Below are 22,715 nucleotides of genomic sequence, written 5' to 3' on the forward strand. Positions count from 1 at the left end.
AGCTGGTAAGCGTGTACCAGCTCCCCCCTGCTGGTTGGAATGAACAGAAGCTCCTATTTGTGAGGGCAAGGTAATTTTGCTCTGTGCTATTATCCTGAACCCTGGCATGGTTTGTTGGGAAGTCCTTATGTGTACTTAGGACCCAGGGTGAGAGGGAGACAGATGACAGAGAGTTAGTTTAGAAAAGGGACACCATAGCTAGAGTTGGACCAATAAGTGGACCTTCCTTATTGTGTAACTTACTGAATCATAATGAAGTGTTGGCTATGAAGGCCAAGGGAGAGAATGGTTTTTAAGCAGCCAACAAAACGATTCCCCAGTGGGGAATTCTCAAACCACACCACTTGCAAAGAACCTGATGATAACCATCAGGTAATGGGCAAGGTTCACGCTCTTTGGGGACCAGTTTCATTTTGTTGCTGTGAGGAAACACTCTGACCAGAAGAAATTTAGAGGAGGAATAGGTTTATTTCAATGCAACATAATTATTCTACTGCTTAGCTTACCATTTTGCCAAGAGTTTAAAACTTTGGATGGCCAGATCGTATACTTTATGAGCTATATTTCTGCTTGTGTGGAATTGCTGGCTTTCCTGTTCATCCCTCTTCTAAGTCTAACAACTGAGATGCAGGGATGGATTTACATCCTTAAGAGAAAAGCCATCTTTCCTCGGTGCCTTTTCTTTCCTTTCAATGACTTATAAGCCAGCCCTTAATTAGTATTGCTTAGCTGATATACGATGGAATTTGGCTAATTGAACAAAATGCAGTCTGAAGTGGGAGATGACCTCTTGCAAGGTTTACATGTAGGGCTGAGGAACTCAGTAATCCAGATGGTCCAAAGGACCAATTGGTCCAGAATAGATGATGAGGCTTCACAAAGGCTCTGCCAAAGCCCCGGGCTCAGGAGTATTGAAAGAATGCTTCAGCACGCAGTCATCATTCATTTCTTTTGCAATTTTGTGTCTGATTATTCATAGGGTACCCAAGACAGCAAGCGGTCAGCTCTAACAAAAGCTGCAGGTATTTTCTGGAGGCAAACAACTGCTCCTCTCTATCTCTAAGTCTGTTAATTTGATGAAAAAGTCACTCTCACCTCATCAGGTGGAGGGCTCACCTAGTAAGAGCTGATGCTGTTCCCACAGAGGATCCAAATTCAGTTCCCAGCACCTATGTTGGGCAGCTCGCAACTGCCTGTAATTCCAGCTTCAGAAGATTCAGGGCCCTCTTATGGCCTCTGTGGGCACTCTTCTCACGAGTTCTTTTTAACACACACACAATGTCATGGAAGAAAGAGAGCAAGGGAAAAACACAAGCACAGAGACACAACAAAATTCAGTGTGGGGTAGTCTGTAATCTTAGCACTCAGCAGACTGAGATGGGAGAACGGCAGTAAATTAAAGGCTACAAACGAACTAGACAGAGCAATATGGACCCCTAGGGGGTCCTCTAAGAAAGGAGCAAATTTGGGAAAATCAGGTGTGAGCACAGTGAGTGAGAGAGTGGCTGTCCCTCCCTACAGTACAATGGTGACTGTTGGAGGTGCTTGCCCAGCCACTTAGTAACTAGAATGCCTATAGAAACGGCATTCTCTTCCTTAAGAGATTTGTAACACACACACACACACACACACACACACACACACAGAGAGAGAGAGAGAGAGAGAGAGAGAGAGAGAGAGAGAGAGAGAGAGAGAGAGATGGGGGGGTGCTCTAAGCTGAAGTGCTTGTCACTGACACGAACTGCTGTTCCTCTAGCTTCTCTGTTTGCAGGAGGCTTTGTGTGATACATCGTTAGGGTAAAGAATACAAGTCATGCCAAAGAGATCTGGATAAGGTGAGTGGATTGCATGAATGTCAAACCTTGGTTTTGATGTTGTACAGTAGTTTTGCAAGACATTCCTGTCAGCAGGAACCAAATAAAGGGCATCCGGAATTCATTATATCCAACAGCTGTGTGGGACTCCATAATGGCCTCGGAATAAAGTTCACTCAGAACATAACTGCTCTGACAGCAAATAGGCGGCACAGGACAGAAGGATGCTGGCAGAGCCCAGAGGAGGTCCTGGCTGGTGTGATACCTCAGTGCCCCTTAGTGCCTCCCACAGTAAACTCCTCCTTCTGCCTGTAACCCCTTCCCCTCCACCATCATCCGCTCTGCCCAGAGATGTCTCAACACTGACTTAGCCTTTTTTGGCTTGTTTGTTTGCAGAGCTCAGATGGTATGGGTTCACCGCGAATACTACGAGGCATGAGAGTTTGTCTGGCTGCTAAGGCCTTCCACCATGCTGACAGAAGATCAGTGGGAAAGGGATCTGCACCCCTACAGTGACAGTCTTGTGTGCGGGGCTGTCCTCAGGCTGCGCTTGCAAGGAAATGGTTTAGGAACAGAGCAGTGGATGTGTGGAGCCCGTCTCCTCTCTCCACCAAAGATGGGGACTAGGCAGCACTTCTGCTGATGGGCTCACAAGGCTGGCAACACCTTTGAGACCTTGAGGGTCTCATCCTGCATAATGTGTCTGAAGCAGGCCCATTCACACTGATGGCACTTCTGCTTTCCCCAGACGTGCCAGCATTCTTCCTCACCACTTTCGACATTGGGCTCTGCCTGGCCCACTCCAGAACAGGCGGGTGGTCAATCAGGATGGACAAAGTGAGGCGCTATGAAGGAGGAGCCTAGATCCATCTACAGAGATCTGCACAGGTGTCAGAAAGGGGCTCCCAAACGGTGAACACTGAAGGAGCAAGACGGTGGGAAAGGATTCCACCAAGAGGGCCTGGAATATGTGGCGGTTCAGGGGCTTACTTCACAGCAGAACAAGCTTGGAAGATTCCACAAGGACAAGGTGGCTGGTGAGAGGGCCTGCAGTACCCCGAGTCAGTATGGACTCTTCTCTCTCCTAGCCTTTAACACACTCAACCCCTCAGCACCGCCTCCACCTGCTCTGCCCCTGCACACCTCCCTCTTCATCCAGTACACACTTACTAAAAGCTACTGAGGTATAGTGGATCCAAGGATCAAATCACCCCACCCCCACCCCAAGTGTCACTGAATGTCATCACATGTGCTGTGAACATAATGAGTCCTACACATGAGTTTACATTAATGATGAGAGAACTGGAACTTCCAACCTACTTACTCCAACTGTGGGGAGATTATGCTCACACAAGCCTGGAGGAGACTGGGCTGCTGACAGGCTTCCGGAGAGGAGGCAGATGGTCTGAATGGCCACCCCTGCCCTCCTCTCTGTCCTGTGCACCGCTGCCCTCTCTGTCCCGTGCCTCCAAGCCCCCCTCTCTGTCCTGTGCACCTCTGCCCCCTCTGTCCTGTGTGCCCCTGCCCCCTCTCTGTCCTGTGCACCCCTGCCCTCCTCTCCATCCTATGCACCCCTACCCTCCTCTCCATCCTGTGCACCACTGACCCCCTTTCTGTCCTGTGCACCCTTGCCCTCTCTGTCCTGTGCACCCCTGCCCTTCTCTTTGTTCTGTGCACCCCTGCCCTCTCTGTCCTGTGTACCTCTGCCCTCCTCTCTGTCCTGTGCACTCCTGTCCTCTCTGTCCTGTATACCCCTGCCCTCCTCTCTGTTCTGTGCACCCCTGCCCTCTACTCTGTCCTGTGCACCCTTGCCCTCTCTGTCGTGTGCACCCTGCCCTCTCTGTCCCGTGCACCCCTGCCCTCTCTGTCCTATGTACCCCTGCCCTCCTCTCTGTCCTATGCATCCCCACCCTCTCCTCTATCCTGTGCACCCCTACCCTCTCTGTCCTGTGCACCCCTGCCCTCTTTGTCCTGTGCAACTCTTCACATTGGTTTCTCAAGAGTTGCAACCTTTATAATAAACAGAACAGGAAATGTGAGTGTCTCCTGTAGTGCTGTGAGCTAGCTGGGCAAATTATGAACCTCAAGGCCAGGGTGAAGGAACTCTTATTACCAGCTGCTTCATCTAAAGCATAGGAGCCTGGACTTGAAAGCTGGATCTGGGGGATCCATGGCTGCACCCAGGTTGACAGTGCAGGGATGGAACTGAACTGCAGAACATCCAGCAGGTGTCAGAGACCTGTTGATGTGGGTCAGAGTGCGGAGAACAAAATAGGCTCTTGCAGAGCCCCCCAGTGGAGGTCTGTGAATGTTTCCTGGGGTTCTGGGCAAGCTCTTTGCTTCTATTCCTGATGCTGAGACTTAGACCAAGGGCAGCACCAGGCACTGGGCATCAGCAAAACAAGTTTGCTAGAGCTGTCTTGAAGAAGCAGCCTGCCTGTTCTGTGAGGGATGTCAACAAGACACTGATGGAGGAAGGCCATTGGTTAAAAATAAAGAAACTGCTTGGCCCTCATAGGTTAGAACATAGGTGGGTGGAGTAAACAGACAGAATGCTGGGAGGAAGAGGAAGTGAGCTCAGATGCAGGGCAGCTCCTCTCAGAGACAGACACAAAGCAGCTCATCGCCAAGGCAGACGTGATGAAGCTCCGACCCAGGATGGACGTAGGCTAGAATCCTCCCGGTAAGCGCACCTTGGGGTGCTACACACATTATTAGAAATGGGCTAGTCCAGGTGCAAGAGTTAGCTGAGAAGAGGCTAGATATAATGGGCCAAGCAGTGTTTAAAAGAATACAGTTTGTGTGTTGTTATTTCGGGGTATAAGCTAGCCAGGCGACCAGGAGCTGGGGCGGCAGGAACACAGCCCGCAGCTCCTACTACAAGACATGTCTTCCCACCCAGGTTGAGATTCTCTGGCTACCCTGGGCACAGTAGACCATTTAGAAGGTGACAGCTAGAGTCCTGAGGGGAAGTTGGGGTAATGATAACCGTGAATCTAAGTGAGACTGATTCACCCAGGTGTCAGGGTGGGGTTGGGAGTGGGGGTCTGAATCTGAGAACCTGAAGCTGTGGTTGTTAGAAGCAAGCAAGACTCGGGAAGATGGTTCAGGCCATTTTCGTATTGGAATACTAATTAACTTCCAATTATTTCACAGGAAATGATCTTTTCATTTTCGTGATAATTGGGAGAGTAGAAAAATAAAACATTCTCTGCATACAGTCAGTAGATGGGAACATATTTTCATGAAGGTTTTGATGAACTAACAACAATCAAAAACCTTGCCTTGGGAATTTGAGATATACAAATAACAAATGCCATTTTACAATGGAAATCAAATTGTATGCAAATAATTGACTTTCTGGATGCCTGTGGCTAAGAGGGGGGAAAAGAAAACCCTTGGGAAATTAGGCCCACACCATGGAGTCTGTAATTTGATCTTCCATTGTGAGAAGGAGAGGGTACATGCCCAAACCTACAAGGCAGAGTCATCCTGGGGTGCTTTGAATGAGAAATGTCCCCTATGGTCTCAGGCATTTGGACACTTGGTCTCCAGTTGGTAGCACTGTTTGGGGGAGGTTTAGGTGGGTTATAATATTATTTTCACTGGCCAAAGCAGGCCATAGAGGCACATTTAAGATTTAATGCTAAAATTACATACAAGAATATAAAATAAGATTTTACTACGCTATGACTTCAAATTAATCTTAGGATACTGTGTGGTAGTTATTGCATATTTGAATATGTACCTACTGTAAACTTTTCCTTGAAAGTGAAAGAAAACTAAAACACACAGACATGAAAGAATGGCACATATTTATACCCTTTTATTTAAGGAACACCGCTATTATTTTGAGGTATAGACTTATTTTTGCTTGAAGATTATCTGTCTATATTTATCTACCTATCATCTATCCATTATCCTATCTCCTATCATTATATCTATTACCTGTCAATCAATCTAGCTATCAATATATGCATCATCTTGCTGTTTCCCTCAGTTCGTAAGGCAGAGGTCAAGTGCAATAAGCCTTGTTCTGGAGGTACTATGCAAGGGAGATGTGCCCCTAGGGAGTCTGTGAGTATTCTATGGGACTAGTGAGTCCTTAGAAATGGAATCCAAGAATTCGCATCAGCTTCTCACCAGGAAGCCTGCCAGCAGGTTTGGTGCAGCCTTTGTAAAGGATATTCACCATATGGCAGTGTAATTTCAGGCCATTAGGGAGGTAGCTCCTAAGCAATAAATTTCCCTATTACACTCTCCCAATTAAGTTGCATCATAGTTTGCATGAGGAGGACTAAGGAGTTATCAGGAGAAATGCTGATTAGTGTCTATGATTAGCACTAATTAATAGCAAAGGATAGCTTAGGTGCATGAGGGTGTCTCATAAGCTACTGCTATAGAAAGTCAACCAAGAAATGACTATGAAGGGCCATGATTGCTCATGACCCAAGAGCATGGGAAAGGATGCTGTGACCAGAACAGATGGGATTTCTCTAGGTCAGACTCAAGCTGTTCTCCAGATCAGTCCTAGTCAGAAACTTCTACATAGAGACCGAAGTGGCTTCTGATAGCAACCAGAGAAGTCCCATGCAAAATTCTATTATAAATGTAGATACAAATGTCACCCTCCACTTCCACCACTGGCCCTGTGACAGAATAGACATGACACTCACCACAACATCTGTCCTCATCTTCCCAAAGGTCTTGATCAGGTGGGCGTAATGGTAGTCTTCCATCTGCCGTAAAATAGCTGTCATGCAAGCCACAAAGTTCCCCTGCAGGTGGATTGGAAGGTAGAATTAGATAGAGGAAGAACAGTCCTCATAGAAGAACTGACATCAACCATTGGAGCCGGCTCTTCCACCATCAGGGAGGACCTGCGCAGAGCCCTAGTTCCACTACATGGCTCTCAAGGCCAACGGGAGATAGTCTGGCTCATTCCTATCTCAGAAGTTTCTTTGTTTTAAGGAGGTACAGTGGATTTTTATTCTCTCTAACCATATTAAATGATTAAATGTGGCTTGATGATGAGGTTGTCCAGGCTGGAAAAACAAACTTTAAATGTTCCTCCCTTAATTAAATTCACAAAAATTAAAGTCAAGATTGAAATCCCAGTCACTTAGGTAATATTCTTGGAAGTCAGTCATCCTTATTATTAGACAAATGTGGGCACAGCTTCTCTTCTTGAGCCAGGGCAAAGAGAGGCATTTTATTTTTCAAACTCTGCTTGTGTCCTCCTTGGCCACTTCAGAGACAATCAATACCAGACAACTCCACTGTGAGTTTTGCCCCTCGGGAAGAGTCAGAGAAGAAAGACCGTCACCCTGGAATGTCCAGTGGGAGGGATGGGTATTCTTCATACCATACAGAGCTGGGTAGAGATGAAGATGAGGAAGGAAACAGAAACCACCAAACAAAAGTAGAGGTGGAGAGAGCAAAGGACCAACATGACTGGCCAAGGAGTCTGGTCAGTGTGCAGCTGTGGGTGTGTGCACACACACCTGTGTGTAACATGAATGGAGCATGCTATCGGGAGAGACTCTGGGGCTGAGCAGTCTTGTTGTCATAAACACAGTTTCTCACTTGCAGGCCGGGGACTGGCATCACAGAGCCTTTCCCACTTTTAAATATATACCCTAAGTTAATGACATCTAAAGTCACACAGGATTTACACTAACTCCCATTAAATTGCATGAGTCTGGTAGAATAATAAGAAGCGTATAGTTTGATACACATCCCTATTTCTTCCTTAGTAAATGAGCTCCCAAATTGCATTCTTTTCACTAATTCCACTTTTTCCAACAAATATATTTGAATGCCTAAATGTCTTTTATATTAATTTGGAACATGCACTCCACAGTGCATGTTAGAGTCCAATACATTTTCTATCTCTAGTATACACAGAGGCTTCCAAATGAGTCCTCAAAGGACACATTTTGCAAATTGAACAAATACAATAATGATGATATGGTATCTTCCATTTGCCCAGAAATGTAAATTATTTGTGAATAATGGTAATTGCTGAGATTTAGATTCCAAGTTGGTGGTGTTCTGGGAAAGAGCTAAATAATGCTTGTTTTGCATTTGTAGGGCACTTATTTATGAATGGGAACTTTTCAAAGACATAAATATTTGGCACCCCAATGGGCTCAAAAGAAGCTGCCTTTGCACCTCACCTTCCTCTAAGGAGATTCCGTATCTGGAGAACCTATCACTGTCAGCTTGCTCACTAACCAAGCTCCAAAACCACATTCCCACTCAATCACAGGTAGACTTGCTGCCTGTTCCATTTCTTAGGCAGTTAAACCGAGATTCGGAGAGCATATACCTTTAGGAGTAGGTGGGAAAGCCAGGTGTGAAGCCAGCACTCCGGGGCTGGAGTGCAAGACCTTGGCTGCTGAAAACCAACATGAGTTAAAGATTTACCGGGCCCCATTCCTATAGTTAGCAAAGAAAGTAGAAGAGAAGGAGGGGCCCCTATAATACTATGCCTCAAATTCTACTCTGATGCAGCTGTCTGGAAGCTGTTATCTATTGGCGGAAGTGGGGCCTCTAGAAAACATCTACATAGGCGCACCTGTTTAGCACAGGCTTAAATGAACCGTGCCAGTCAAGACAGGTGAGCAACAAGCCTTACACTTCAGAACCACCAAAGCCATTGAGTCAGGGATTTAGAACCAGAAGGGTGATATTCACATGCCTGATGTAAACTATCAAACTGCAAGAAGACAGAAAAGAAAGACTATTGAGGGGGCTTGAGAAGGGCTCTGGTTCCCTGAGAAGAGCCAGCACACCTGGGTCAGGCCAGAGGTAGAAGAGGTGACAAAGACTCACTCATTAAGGAATAGATTGCCAGATAATGCTTGAAGCTCACACTAAGCAAAGAAAACGGGGTGGGGGGGAGGGCCCCGAAACCAAGAAGACAGTGGTGTCCACAAGGCAAGTCCTGGGAAGATGCAAATGGCCCGCCTGGAGTCTTCTAACTGAATGAGAACATCTTGAAGAATGCAGCCAAGCAGCCCCTTAGTTAATGACACTGGGGGCTAATTAAAGCAGACCCTGCAAGGGCAAGAAGAGGGCTTACCCCCATGAGTTAGCAGAGTGCTGCCTGGCAGCCTATGTGCCCCCTTTACTTAACCTAAGGAAATGGGCCAAAAGCAATTTGTACCATTCAGCTGCTCCTCTCTTAGAGAAAGCAAGTTTTGCTTGCTCAGCACAATTGTAAATTGGAACATGGGACTCCACTTGCTGAGGGGAAACATACACGCTACAATTCCCGGACAAACCCCTCTTCCATCCCTGCCTTTTGTGAATGGAGCCCCACCCAAGGAATACTAGTACATTTATGGGGCAAGTATTGTTCACACCCTGGAGCGTCACGTCTCACCTGAACCCAGGGCACATATTTGTCTAGAAGAATGGATGAAGTGGGTTTTGTGAAAAGGGTATTTGAAATCAGCTGTATCTTAGGAACAAAACTAGAAAGAACTGTAAAAATAAAGGGTAGGGGTTTCTCATTCTATAGACATTAAAGAAAACGACAAGACTTTTTGATTTAATTCTTTTAAATGCATTGTAGGAGTCATCTGAGGGTTTCACTTTTAAACAGTGTGGCAGGCTGTTTGTACAGAGCTGGCTCTTGGAACTGGAGTTTGGCGATTGGGCTCAAGCTCTAGCCATGGACTAAAAATAGCTATCAGAATAAAAATAAGAGATATTTCTATGATTTCAAAGTAAGGGCTGAAGAAGTCAACTGTACTTAAAAACCAGGACACTCACTGCCTCAGAAACAACAACAACAACAAAAAAATGTGAACCTCATTAGTAATCAAGATGAAAATGATACATCGTTATTCCCTGGCAGAAGAGCAAGGCAGGATTTAAATGGTGAGTGTGAAGGTACAGAGGATGAGGGTTCTTACACACGGTTGGTGCGAGCGTAAATTGCTATAACCTTTTTAAAAAGCAATTTGGCGAGAGGTTTGAAAAGTCTTGGAAGGAAAATACTCGTCCCCTGAGTAATGCTCCTTCTAACGACCCACCTGCAAAGGTGATTCAGGAGAGGCAATTTTACGTCCAACAGTGTCCCTTGCATCTCTGAGAAAATGTCTAAGCACCCAGAGCAAGAGATGGTGAAAGTCATATATTTTGTGGGGGTGAAAAATAAGAGGCAGAATGGCACTTCCATTAGAATCTCAGGTAAATGACAAGACCAAATTCTCCAAGCGTTGCCTTGGAAATATCCCACGGGCGTTGGAGAGGCCAGGAGAGCATGGGCTGTCTGGTCTGTGTCCGTTAATACAAGCAGTTCTATCGCAAGGTTAAGTTGGAATATTGCACAATCCCTGGATATTAACACAAGAAGAAATAGTTGAGAAACAAAAATAGAGATTTTATACACACAATTTCACAGTATAAGGAACCTTTAGGACAAGGTAAAAAAGAGAAATGCCTAGAAGAAAAAGGACTCTAGGCTGTCGTCAGGAAGCGCACGTTATTTTAATAAGTAGCATGTATTAGGGACTTTAAAAGATGGTCTTGAAAGACAGAGATGTCACCGGTGAGAAAGGAAATATGTCATCTGAGAGGAGGGATCACCTCTTCCTGCCTTAGTCCTTCCTTCCTGCTCATATCTTCACCCCTATCAAGGGTCTCCTACCCGGGAAGACATGGCAACTGCCTTACGCCACATCCTCCACTAACACCGTACTACTCACCCCAAAACTAGCTTCTGCGGCCGTTTTAAATCCCGTTGTATCCTCAGTGCATTGACAAGGGGGGTGGCGTATGGAGGGGTGGGGCACACAGGCAGCATGGGCACGGGAGGACCAGAAGCCAGGTGAGCGCAAGGGCAGGTCAAACCAACGTCAAGGACTGAAGATGGGTAAAATGGGAATATAGGCAGAACCAAGAACAGGCAGATAGGGGCCTCCCTGGTGAGGTGCGGGGGAAGTAGGGGTCAGGGAGCTTCAATATAAGATGCTGCAACAGGGCAGAGCAGTGATGGGGAGAGGGCTAGGTACAGCAGACACAAAGACAGCCGGTCCTGACACTGTGCCGTTGCAGCTGTGCCCATTTAAGGGTTAAGGCTTAAGGACAAGTACATGGATTAGAAGGAAAATCCCCAAGGGACTTGCTTTGCAGAACTCACTGAGATCTGCCTGCCTCTGCCTCCCAAGTGCCTCTCGTAAAACCAAAATCCAACCAAACAAAACCCCAAGGATCTTCACTCCCGGTCTGCAGGAGCTGTGGAGGTGAAGACAAAGGGCTGCAGTCACGTGACTGGTGAAGGGAGTTTGGTGGTTCTATGAGCTGATTCATGGGCCCCGGAATTCCCACCTCACACATGTTGTGTGTCTGTCGTCTGGGGGCGGGGCATAGGTACAATGTGAACCCTTGACTAAGCTCCAAAAATTCCATGAGCGGTTCAAGCAGCTCCAGATCAGAGAAGCTGCTGGTAGCAAAGACAGGCTTGTTCTGGTGAGTTGAATCTAAGAGGATACTTAATGACTCTTAGCAGGGTCCTGGTTTAAAGGAAAAAAAAAAGGCAAAAGCAATATACTGGTGTATTACTTGTTGTTTTTTTTTTTTTTTTTTAAAAAAAAGCTTGCCTGAAGATCAGTACAAAGCAACCAGACTAGTCAGCCATTCAGACCTTTAATTCAGGCAGTGCTGGCTCACACCTTTAATCCCAGCAGCTACACTGCTCAGCCATAGAGGCCGGGCGGCGGTGGTGGTGCACACCTTTAATCCCAGTCCTAGAGAGGAATATAAAATGGAAGGAGACAGGTCTTAAGCAAGTCTCAGTCTGAGGATTCGAGGAGGCAGGACTGCCCATTTTCGGGCTGAGGCAGAGCTAAGAGCCAGTGGCTGGCTGCTTTGCTTTTCTGACCTTCAGGTTGAACCCTCATATCTGTCTCTGGGTTTGTATTGTTCATGCTACAAAGCAGCATGTTTTCACCAAGACAGTGACTTGAAAAAGAAAACCCTATTTAAAGACTTAAATCTTGTTGGATACTGAGCATGGTCCTTCCCCAAAAGCACATGTCAGAGTTAGACAGCTATCGTCACTGGCATTCAAAACATCTGCTCTGAGACAGCCTTGGGGAAGAACTGCAATCGAGGTGGGGAGATGTGTGACCCAAGGGATGCAGAATGACTCACATTTTGAGGAAGAGTCAAACTGAAGAATCAATAAGCAAGTAGCAATACGAGAAGAGAATATAGGAAAGGAATGTGCCTGGGAGTTGTGCCCTCCACTGAGAAGTCAAAGGCAGCTCAAAATGAGGCCATATGGGTAACGTCTGGGCACTGAGACACTAAACAAATATGGTGCACAAAGGCTTTCGGCTTTTCAGATGAAAAGTCAAGGGTGGAATGCTCTGGTTCCTAACGAGAAGTTACAAAACGAGAAAAATAGAAAGTCAAGAGTGCAAAGAAAATCTCAAAATGTTAGAAACTAGTTCAAAGACTCTTCAAAGTCTACACAGAGATGACATTTGCCAAAACATACATGGAAATCCCAATTAACATGATCAAACGACGGATCTACCTCTGCTGCCTCTCATCATGCTGACAAGGAACATGTTTTAGAAGCACAGACCATCTGAGCATGGTAGTGTACACCTTGGATGCCAGCACTAGGGAGGCAGAGGCAGGCTGATTTCCATCATAGAGAGTCCCACGACAGCCAGGGCTATGCAGAAAGACCCTGTCTCAAAAACCAACATCAACAATATGGAGTACCAAGGCCCAGGAAAGAGAGAAGCAATGCAGGAGAAGAGAATTCTGGAAGCTGGAAAGAGAATGATTGGTGGTGACCAGGGACCTGAAGGCAGGAAGATGGAAACATGCACACTGACTGCTGTGAATCTCAGAAAGACTTAAAAACCAGAGGTACCAGGAACTCAAACTAAGGCATAAGTTAGAAGACGGCCGGGCTACAGAAGGGAAACCTTGTCAGAAGGAGGAGGAAGGGGGATAGGAGGCAGAAAAAGGAAGAAAGAATTGAGAGAGGATACATTCCGTATCATGATGTCTGTATTCAACAACATATGGTTAATTTTCACTCATTTAATTTCCAAAATATCATAATTTCCTTATTTTATGAAGAACCAAAGTGAAGACTATAAAAAGGCATGGAATAAAACTGAAAACAGCATGGTTGATAAACTACATTAATGCCATCTATTAGGGATTTTAAACGACTAGCAACAAAATTAAATATTAAACTTAAATAGTGTGCTTGGTTGAATTCATAAAGTATTAGTATCTCATTTCATTCAAGACACTCCGAGGAAAGAAATCTAATTTTAAAAACAAAATCAATTTCAATTTTACAGGGGCAGTAATTATGGAAAGATGCTTAAAGGACATATACCAGAGGGGAATATTTGGATATGAAGTTACCTGAAACAATTATTTGCTGCTTATTGAATGTAATAATTTAAACACCTATTCACATTTGTTATAGATAATAAAGTATAAAAAGCATGAAAACTCTATTTGATGGCGTGTGATGGTCTGAGAGAGAAATGTCCCCCATAGGCTCATGTATTTGAACGCTGAGTCCCCAGCAGGGGGCACTCCTTATGTCAGTTAAAGGACCTCTAACCTCTCTAGGAGGAAGTAGGCCACTAGGGGTGGGCTTTGAGTTTATAGCATCACCCCACTACCCCACTTCCAGTTTACCCCCTCTGATTCCTTCCTGTAGACTGAGATATCATTTCTCATGATTCTCCCTCTGGCACTGTAAGCCCAAATATTCTCTTTCTTCCATAATTTGCTTTTGTTCATGATGTTTTATCGCAGCAATAAAAAGCTACTGATACATGGTGCAATGAAGGTTATATACTATGCATGCAACTTCTTAATAAAGTTCATTTGATGTCAACACTAGAAAGATAGTAAAGCAGAGATTTTATATCTTATTTTTATAAACTCAATAAATCAGGTGATATTAGAGCCCGAGAGAGCTCAGGATTTCCCGGGTCCTAGAACAGGATAGACAGTATCAGTGAACACAAAGTAACAGGCACAAGAGTAACAGAATCGTAATAAACCGATGGCACATGAGGAAATCAATGTCCACACATTTCTATCACTAATTTCTGTACATAAAGGGTTCTATCGCCATCACAGTTACAGATAAAATTGGAAACAGGCAAAACTGACATATAGATCATAAGGATACACTGTCTTCAGTTTTGCTCACATTGGCTGAATGAAATAGGAAGAGAAATATATCGCATACTAAGTGTTAGAAAGACAGCTAATGAGGGTCAGCAAATGGCTCCGAAGGTAAAGGCACTTGCTGCCCAGCACGACGACCTGAGTGTGACCCACAGGACTCACATGGTGGGAGAAAAGAACTGACTACTACAGCTATTCTCTGACCTACACATGTGTGCTTGCACACATGCGTGTGTGTGTGTGTGCGCACACACACACATACCAGTGACACACTGAGAAAAGAGAAAGTAGCCTGGCAGGGTAATTGCTTTTTGACAATTATTTTCCTTTTTGTACTATGACCCAAATGAGGTTAGTAAGCACACTGGGGCAGGAAGGTCACTTGGCTTTTATTCTGACTGTGGCGACTGTGTGCTTCATCTCTGGAGGAAGTACAGCCTCTCAACCTGATGTGACTGGTTAACTCAATGTAATTGTAAAGGTGGCTAAGCACAGAAGGAAAGGCTCAGCCACGATCGTCATCAAGCTTCAGGAGTGCACAGGAACATTTTTGTCAACAACATTACTACTGGGTTGGGGGACAGAACTAAAAGATTTGGGTCAACATTTTATAAAGAGTTGGGGATATTTGTGGAAGTTCCCTAGTAGGCTTGCCACTTGGGTAGGCAAAAACCTTACAGTGGGTAGATGCTTTGAAATCTGATCTTTTACATACTAGAAAGCAGATGTTGTAGGGCAATTCTTGTGGAATTCTTATTAGTATATCGTTATGAAGACAGAGATGATTGTGGCTCAATGCACAGCAGATCAGTCAGTCAATAGCTTGTTGGACTGAAACCACGGAAGATAGCAAAGGGGGTTGACAATAAAACTCTTGAGTATTAATTTTATTTGTTAGCAATGTGAGCAGGGTGGTGGTGGCGTGCACCTTTAACTGCCTGGTCTACAGAGTGAATTCCAGAACAGGTTCCAAAGCTACAGAGAGAAACTCTGTCTGGGGGAAAAAAAAACACACACACACACACACACACAACATAAAACAAACAAACAAAAAAAATCACCACTGTGGTGGAGTGTGACTGTGGGATCTAAGAACAATGTGAGTGGGAAGCAAGTATGTAAAGGATAAGTAGAAAAGCAGACACAGGCCAGGCCCAGCATTCCCGTCTATCCACCCTCTGCTGAGCTCTGAGGATCTAAAGGCCTCTGAGATCCTGAGGCCAAGACTTTACGGTGATGTGCAGTAAGAAACTGGGAGGAGGTAAGGCTGCAAGACAATGGCAGAGCCAACTCAGGTGCATTCTCAATAGTCATTCATCTATTCAGTGTAGAGAGCATTGAATTCCTGCAGGACAGTGAAGAAGCAAAAAGGACTACTGCCTAGGATGGAGTCACATACTAAGTCTCAGAGACACTCGAAATACCTGTTTCCTTGTATCTAACCAACTGGGGCACATCTGTATAGTGGAATACAACTCAGCAATTATAGACAAACAAACAAACAAAAACCTGATAACAACAAACAAATGAATTGCAAACACTATGCTAAGTCAAAGAAGCCAGATTTGAAGGTTGACATTCTGTGTGCATCTTTCTTCAGAAGGGAAAGTAAGTGACAAGGGGAGGTGTTGATGGATGCTATAAAGTAGTTCCACACTAGCTCAGAACTGAGTATAATAAAGGGTTCTTTATTTAGCAGTAGACTCACAGATCACAGTCCTCTGAATGAGCAGGGAATGGGAACCGAATCCGGCGGGGGGGGGGAGAGAAGGAGGGAGAGGGAGAGGGAGAGGGAGAGGGAGGGGGGAGAGAGGGAGAGAGAGAGGGAGGGAAGGAGGGAGAGGGAGAGGGAGAAGGAGATGGAGAGGGAGAGGCAGAGGGGAAGACAGAGGGAGAGAGAGCAAGCACTTTACAGTTGCAGTTACAGTATGAGACCACGTCCATGTGGGCTGGTATCTTAAAGGCTATTGGTTGAAGGAGTTCCCACAGTAGGGAGGAGACTGAGAAACAGGGCATGAGGATGTTTTGAGGGGCCTAGAAATATGATGTCTTGTATTTAGTTATAAAAGTGTACATATCATATGAAGTTCAGATCTTACATTTGTAGACTGTATACAGCCAGAGGGGGAGGGAGAGAGATTAATACCATTTCCGTATAAGCTATCACAATACTGGTTGCTTCAGCCATTGTCCATACATAGAAACACCACTAGTATTAACTTAATTAATACTTTATATATCAGAGCTGTCCAGTGGGGCTGTTGCTCACTACTGCAACTTGAAGCACTTGTTTTTCACATTTTTCTCCAGTCTTTCTGCCAATTTACCCTTTCTATGAAGGAAAGAGAAGGGAAGGGAAGGGAACGGAAGGGAAGGGAAGGGAAGAAAAGGAAAGAGAAGGAAGGGAATGAGAAAGAGAAAATGGCCTTGAGGCATCACAGTGGCATGTTTAACTCAAAAAAGGAGTATTTTTCCACATGTATGCATGTATCATGTGTGTGCATATATATATCGACATATATATTGAGTACATACACATGTTCATCTGTGTGTGTATCTATGTGGCAACCAGAGGTTGACATTTGGTGTCTTACTAGATCTATCTATCTATCTATCTATCTATCTATCTATCTATCTATCTATCTATCATCTATCTATCTATCTATCTATCTATCTATCTATCTATCTATCTATCTATCATCTATCTATCTATCTATCTATCTATCATCTATCTATCTATCATCTATCTATCTATCTACCTATCTATCTCCTATCTATCTATCTATCTATCTATCTATCTATCTATCTATCTATCCTATCATCTCTATATACTTATTTACTTATATAAGGGCTGGATCTCTCCTTGAGCCCAGAGCTCCCTTGCTCTAGTATGGTGAGCTTGCTATGGAGATTGTCTTCACCCTCAATGTTCTGGGATTACACCAGGTGCTCACATCCACTCATCTTTTTCTTGGTTCTAGAGATTTGAACTCAGGTCCGCCTGCTTGCCAACCTAACTAAGCCTTCTCCCCACCCACCCTCAAGCCAACATTGCCCAGTAAATAAACTTCAAAACCATATATTTTACTTTGAAACAAATTCCGTTGGGATTCAAATTGGACTTCCATCTAATTGTGAGATGAATTGAGGAGGCTTACAACACAGCTCTCCCATTTACATACACAAACCAAACAGACCCAGTCTATTTTTATGCCACTGGGAACTATTTCATGGATGCTATTGTAGGGATCTTCAAAAGATCTTGCTACTTTCATATGCAAAAGGACAAAGTGGTTTTTTGTTTTGTTTTGCAATAAGTTTTCACTCTCTCTTTCTATATATTTGGGAGCACTGTTCCATTGGGTGGGTATATTTGAATATTTTATAATACAACTTAATGGAATTCTCTTATGACTGTCAAAGTTTTTGCTCTTTCTCTGGGGAGTCTTTACATAAAATAAGGTGGAGACTGTAAACACCTTGGTGTTGTCCTTCCACATCTCAGGGCATCTTCTGTTTCTAGCCTCACTCCAGGCCAGCACCTGTCAGGACAACCTCAAGCTCCAGTAGCAGCAAGGCCTTTGTGTTCCCAGCAGTTTTATGTGCTCATCACTTTGAAGGTTTATTTCTTTTTGTGTGTGCACGCAAATGTGTGGCATGCGTGTGCAGGTGCCTGTGAAGGCTGGAGGATGGTGGAGGATGCTCTGGAGCTAACGTTACATATAGGCAGTTCTGAGTCCCTTGATGTGGGTGCTGGGAAATGACTGGGGTCCTCTAAAGGAGAGGTGTGCACTCTTAATCACGGAGCCATCTTCATAACACCATAGTGATTTTAATGGTCATGCCTGTGGGGACTAATTTTTTAATGACTACTTTAAAAAGTAGTTAAAGAAAGAACGGATTTATCATGTTCAGCAAGTATTTATCAGCTAGGGACCAGTCATAATTAAACACAGCAGGCCAAACAAACATGGCCAAGGATATTACTACAAAATAAGAATTTTACTATGGAAGAGTAATTAATTAACAGTAAAAGTGAGCCCTGAGACATATGGCTGGTCCAGTACAGTGGATCCCCAGCAAGAGGATGCTCACTTTGAGACCATGCACTGGCTCAAAAACCAAAGGAAGTACACTGTAAGGACACCTCCAAGTTTGCACTAACATTGTAAAGATAAGACATCAAGGCCAAACCCAGGAGATTGGCATCACTTTCTCCTTCACAGGCTGCCTATGGAGCCCAGGTCCTACCACGAAAACCTCACAGTCCTCTCAGGAGGCTCAGGGCTTATTGGCAGCTGAATCTAAGCGTCACTTTCAGTTGTCAGGGCTGACATTAATCAGCATCCTAAGAGGACCATCTGGCACCCACAGCAAGTTAACACCACATACTTGGTGAGTAAATATTGTAGACGCCTCATGGTATGTTTTATCCCGAAAGAGGGTCTCTCGGATGTCCAGTCATCGAGTAAAATTCTCCAGGGTGTATCTGTCTAGCTATGGTCTCACCATTTTGTACAGCTCCTCCATTTTGATTGAACATTCTTAAAATGAAAGCAGTTTGGTTCTTATAGCCACACTGACTCATATTCCTAGATCTGTGCCTTCCCCACCCTCACAGCTGATTCAGGCATTCTGACTGCAAGCACCTACTATGGATCCATCACATGGCAAAGAACTTAATCCACATCTCTGAAACATATAAAAAGAGACCCAGACTTGGCCACATGGTCCTGAATTGTCCTCAGAACCCCCCCCCACTGCTGTCTATCGTATTAATAATGTCTAATAAATCTCTTCAAAGGCAATCAGCCTTGGTGTTTTCCATGAACCCTAAAATCCTATCCTCTTGGTATCAATCTAAATACACACCTGCTGCTGCAGTGTTCCACAGCCGCTATTCAGATTTCTAATTTCCACTCTATCATTTCTTACCCAGACACAAAGAAGATATGAGGAGAAGACCCTACCCATCTCATTGAGCTTACAGCAGCTCCCGTAACTGAGACGGCTAGGATCGATCGTGATGCCAACCGTCGTAATGTTAATTACAAAATAAAAACACTGCTGTATTGAGATTATTCTCCTCGAACAAAATCCCTATATTTTATAGAATTTCTTTTTTTTTTTAGTTATGAAAAGCCACAGACATTTCAATCATTCATCCCACACATAAAACAATGAAGGTATCATAATAACAACAAGAACCCGAGAAATTGATTTCCCCTTGCGCGGATCCCGAACTTCAACCTCAAGTTCCATGGCCAGATGCAAACTGGAAGTCACGTTGGAACAGATGCTCAGCCAAGATTTTTTTATTCCTTATTAATTTTGTTCAGACAAGATCTTAACAGCACGCAGTGGAAGGTAAACCCACAAAGAGGCACAATAATGACTAATTTTAATTACTTTCCAGAATCTCTACTTGTTTGCGAAATTGACTATGTTTCTCACAAGCTAATTATCTAGCTACATAGTTAAAAGTTTGCAAAATGGAATATGCCCCATTCCTGTCTAGCAGGAAGCTGCAGCTAATGGGAGGAAGGCCGCTTGCATGGAATTTCAATGGGCTACTCCATTGTCCAGAAGGAGCAAGATCCAGACATCTAGGGTGATCAGTCAGGAAGAAACATGGTTATTAGGTGGCATTTCTTTAAAGGAATTATATATCCCAAATGTTGCCCAGGGAAAAATCTCTCATGTTTAGGTAAAACCATTATCGTAAGTCAAAAAGAAAAACAGGGCTTGGGAGATGGCTTAGTTGGTAAAGGGCTTGCTGGGACTGAGTTCAATCCTTTAAACACAACTTAAAAACAAACAAACAAACCCCAAAACAAAACAACCACTAAAAAAATAGAGCATAATCCATAAGAGGGTGGCTGAGACTTGCTGACCAGTCAGCCTAGCCACACTGGTGAGCGGCAGGTTAAAAAAAGGGAATAAGGGACCCCATGTCACAAATCAAGGTGAAGAGCGGTTGAGGAAGACACCCAAGGTTAACTAATTTCTATATGCAAGCATGAACACATCCAGGCATATGCTTCTACACACACACACACACACAGACACACACACACACACAGAGAGAGAGAGAGAGAGAGAGAGAGAGAGAGAGAGAGAGAGAGAGAGAGAGAGACCTATGAAGCCTCCCAGGAGTTTTTCCAGCCCTTTCTGTTGTCTCCTACAACTCAACCTCCTTCCAATCATTATTCCAAACATATTGTCAAATCACACTGCCCTTGCCTTTACCACCTGTACTCTTGACAATTAGGTCCTTGCCCAAGACATCGTCAGGCTAACCTCTTCCCTCTTAGCCTGCAAAACTGGGTACCAAAACCTCCTTTGCAAGAACTTTCCTATTGGCTTCTAACTCAAAGTGGGAGATATGTCTGGTCCCAGTACACTTGGACCCCTTTCCACCCCCCATCTCCATGTAGGGGTCACACCCATGCTAGCTCCATCTGGAACACCATCCATTGTCCCTCCTTATAAGGATGCTTACTCCCCAAGGAAAGGCGCCTTTCCTTTGTTTACAGACTGCCCTAGAGGGCCCAGAATATGGCAGTTCCTGAGGGGACTCTGCCACTGGGCTGGGGGATGTGCTGGGTTCCCACTATTCTAAAGGCAGGACAGAAAGGAAGAAGGCCTGGTGTGCACAGCTGGAATGGAATTATGCTCACTTTGACAATGACTCTAAGCAAGGAATGAGCTTGTCAGGAATGGAAGAAATATAGCTTCGTGTCCAGGCCCTTGAAAGATCTCAAACCTGTAGTTAAATGGAATGTTCTACCATTCCTGTACGGAAGGACTTTTCACCATTTTTTAAAAAATTCTTGAAATTTTTTTAAGATACATATTTTCCTTCACTACTATACTGAATACACATTTTCAAACTATCTATGAGAAGGGGTTATAGGGGAGATATTTAAATATTAGGAAATCACGTTAAATTCAGCCTACTCCATCCCTAAAGACACTTCTCTCTCCAGACCATGTTGACCTGAGCAACACTGTCTGAAAACTTGGAAGCACATTTCTGGGTGCTTGATCAAAGACTCCACCAACAGGAACAATTCAATGCACCAGAGAACCATCTATTAAACCAAGTACAGTTTAACCTAAGATATCGCAGATCCGAACTGAAAGCTGAAACACTCCTTTAAGGCTCAGATACAGGGAATGAAATGCCATGCTTAACACCTAGAAGAATTAATCCCATTAAAATGTTTATGCAAGCCTAAGTGATCTGTGGGCTCAAGGGCAAGCCCTGTCAAAATCCCAAGGTCAGTTGTTACAGAAATCCAAAACAACAACAACAAACATTTGCATGATACCACAAACAGATCTTGAATAATCAATGTAATCTTGAGCAAAAGGAGCTAAACTAGAGGTAACATACAATCAGATGTCAAAATATAAAGCAAAACTACAGCAATCAAAACAGCATGGCACAGGCACAAAATCAGACACATCCAACAAGGAATAGAGTTGAAGAGAATTCAAGGGACAATTTTTTTTTTGAGATTGTAATTTAATTATGTTCTCCCTTCCCTTACTGCCCTCTGAACTCTCCCACATATTCCTCCCCTTTCTCCTTCAAATTCATAGCCTCTTCTTTGCATTTATTGTTATTGTATGCATATATGTGTTTGCATATACATATAAATTCCTAAATATAAGCTAATGAGTTCATATAATGTTTTACATATTTTCAGAGCTGACTATTGGCCCCTGAACTGCCAGTTGGTATGTTCTTCCCTGGGGAAGACCAATTCTCCCTTTTCCAGCTTTTCTCAGTTGCCTGAAGTTCCTTTTGTAGGATTGAGGTCTAGTGGGCTTTTCTCATCTAGTTTGGCAAGTGACTTTTGATAGATGTCTAGAACACTCGGGGGAAAGTACTGTCTATTTAACAACTAGTGTTGAGATTTTAGATGCTTATACCATAGGCAAAAGTGAACTCAAAGTTTAGTAAAAACCTTGGCTTGATGGATGGCACACATGCATAATCCAACCAAGAGAACTCAACTGACAGAAGTAGAATAATCACTGTAGGTACTGGGCCAGCCCAGGCTATATGACAGAGTCCCTGCCTCAAAAGTCCAAAAACTTTGTGCATGTGTATATGTGCTAGTATACGACATATGTATTATATAACAATTATATATAATATATACATAAAATGTGTGTGTATATGTGTGTGTGCACACATACATGTATGCATATATGGTATACTGGAAGAAAACAGAATGGTTAGGGGCAGTGAATTCAAGCAAAAATAAGCACATAGAATTGCATTAAACTAAAGGCTAGGTAGCAAAACAAACAGTTACCATAATGAAAGCATTTTGTTAAGACAAGAAATGTTTGGAGCCATCACTTGGATAAAACTCTACTATCCAAAATGTTTAAGGAACTCAAACAATAGCAAGGAAACAAATGACCTAATTATATTTTGTGAGCAGACACTTATACAGACATGCAGGTGTATGAAAAATGCTCCGCTTACAAGTGGATGGGAAAATGCAAATCAGAAGCAGAGAGAGATGGGATACATGAGTGTGACTGGCAGCAGGAAGGCAGGCTGATGTGCGGAAAGAGAGCCCTGACACACAGTTGGGAGAAGGAAAACCAGTACAGTCATTGTGGGAAACCGAGCCTTCTTAGAGCAGGAAGAAGATAAGAGAAAGAGGTCCACTATTAGGCACA

General features: G+C 44.0%; 1 protein-coding gene across 2 annotated transcripts in view; it reads right to left on the reverse strand.

Moving 5' to 3' along the window:
* Dock1 (dedicator of cytokinesis 1) overlaps positions 1 to 22,715 on the reverse strand; it is a 497,567-nt gene that overhangs the window by 174,956 nt on the left and 299,896 nt on the right. For both annotated transcript variants that reach the window (XM_057777087.1, XM_057777086.1), the window contains exon 28: positions 6,491 to 6,592. In XM_057777087.1, the coding sequence (XP_057633070.1) occupies positions 6,491 to 6,592 (102 nt within the window). The remainder of the gene's footprint in view (positions 1 to 6,490; positions 6,593 to 22,715) is intronic.

The sequence above is a fragment of the Chionomys nivalis genome, chromosome 8 (assembly GCF_950005125.1).
Source record: "Chionomys nivalis chromosome 8, mChiNiv1.1, whole genome shotgun sequence".
Classification (NCBI taxonomy): Eukaryota; Metazoa; Chordata; class Mammalia; order Rodentia; family Cricetidae; genus Chionomys; species Chionomys nivalis.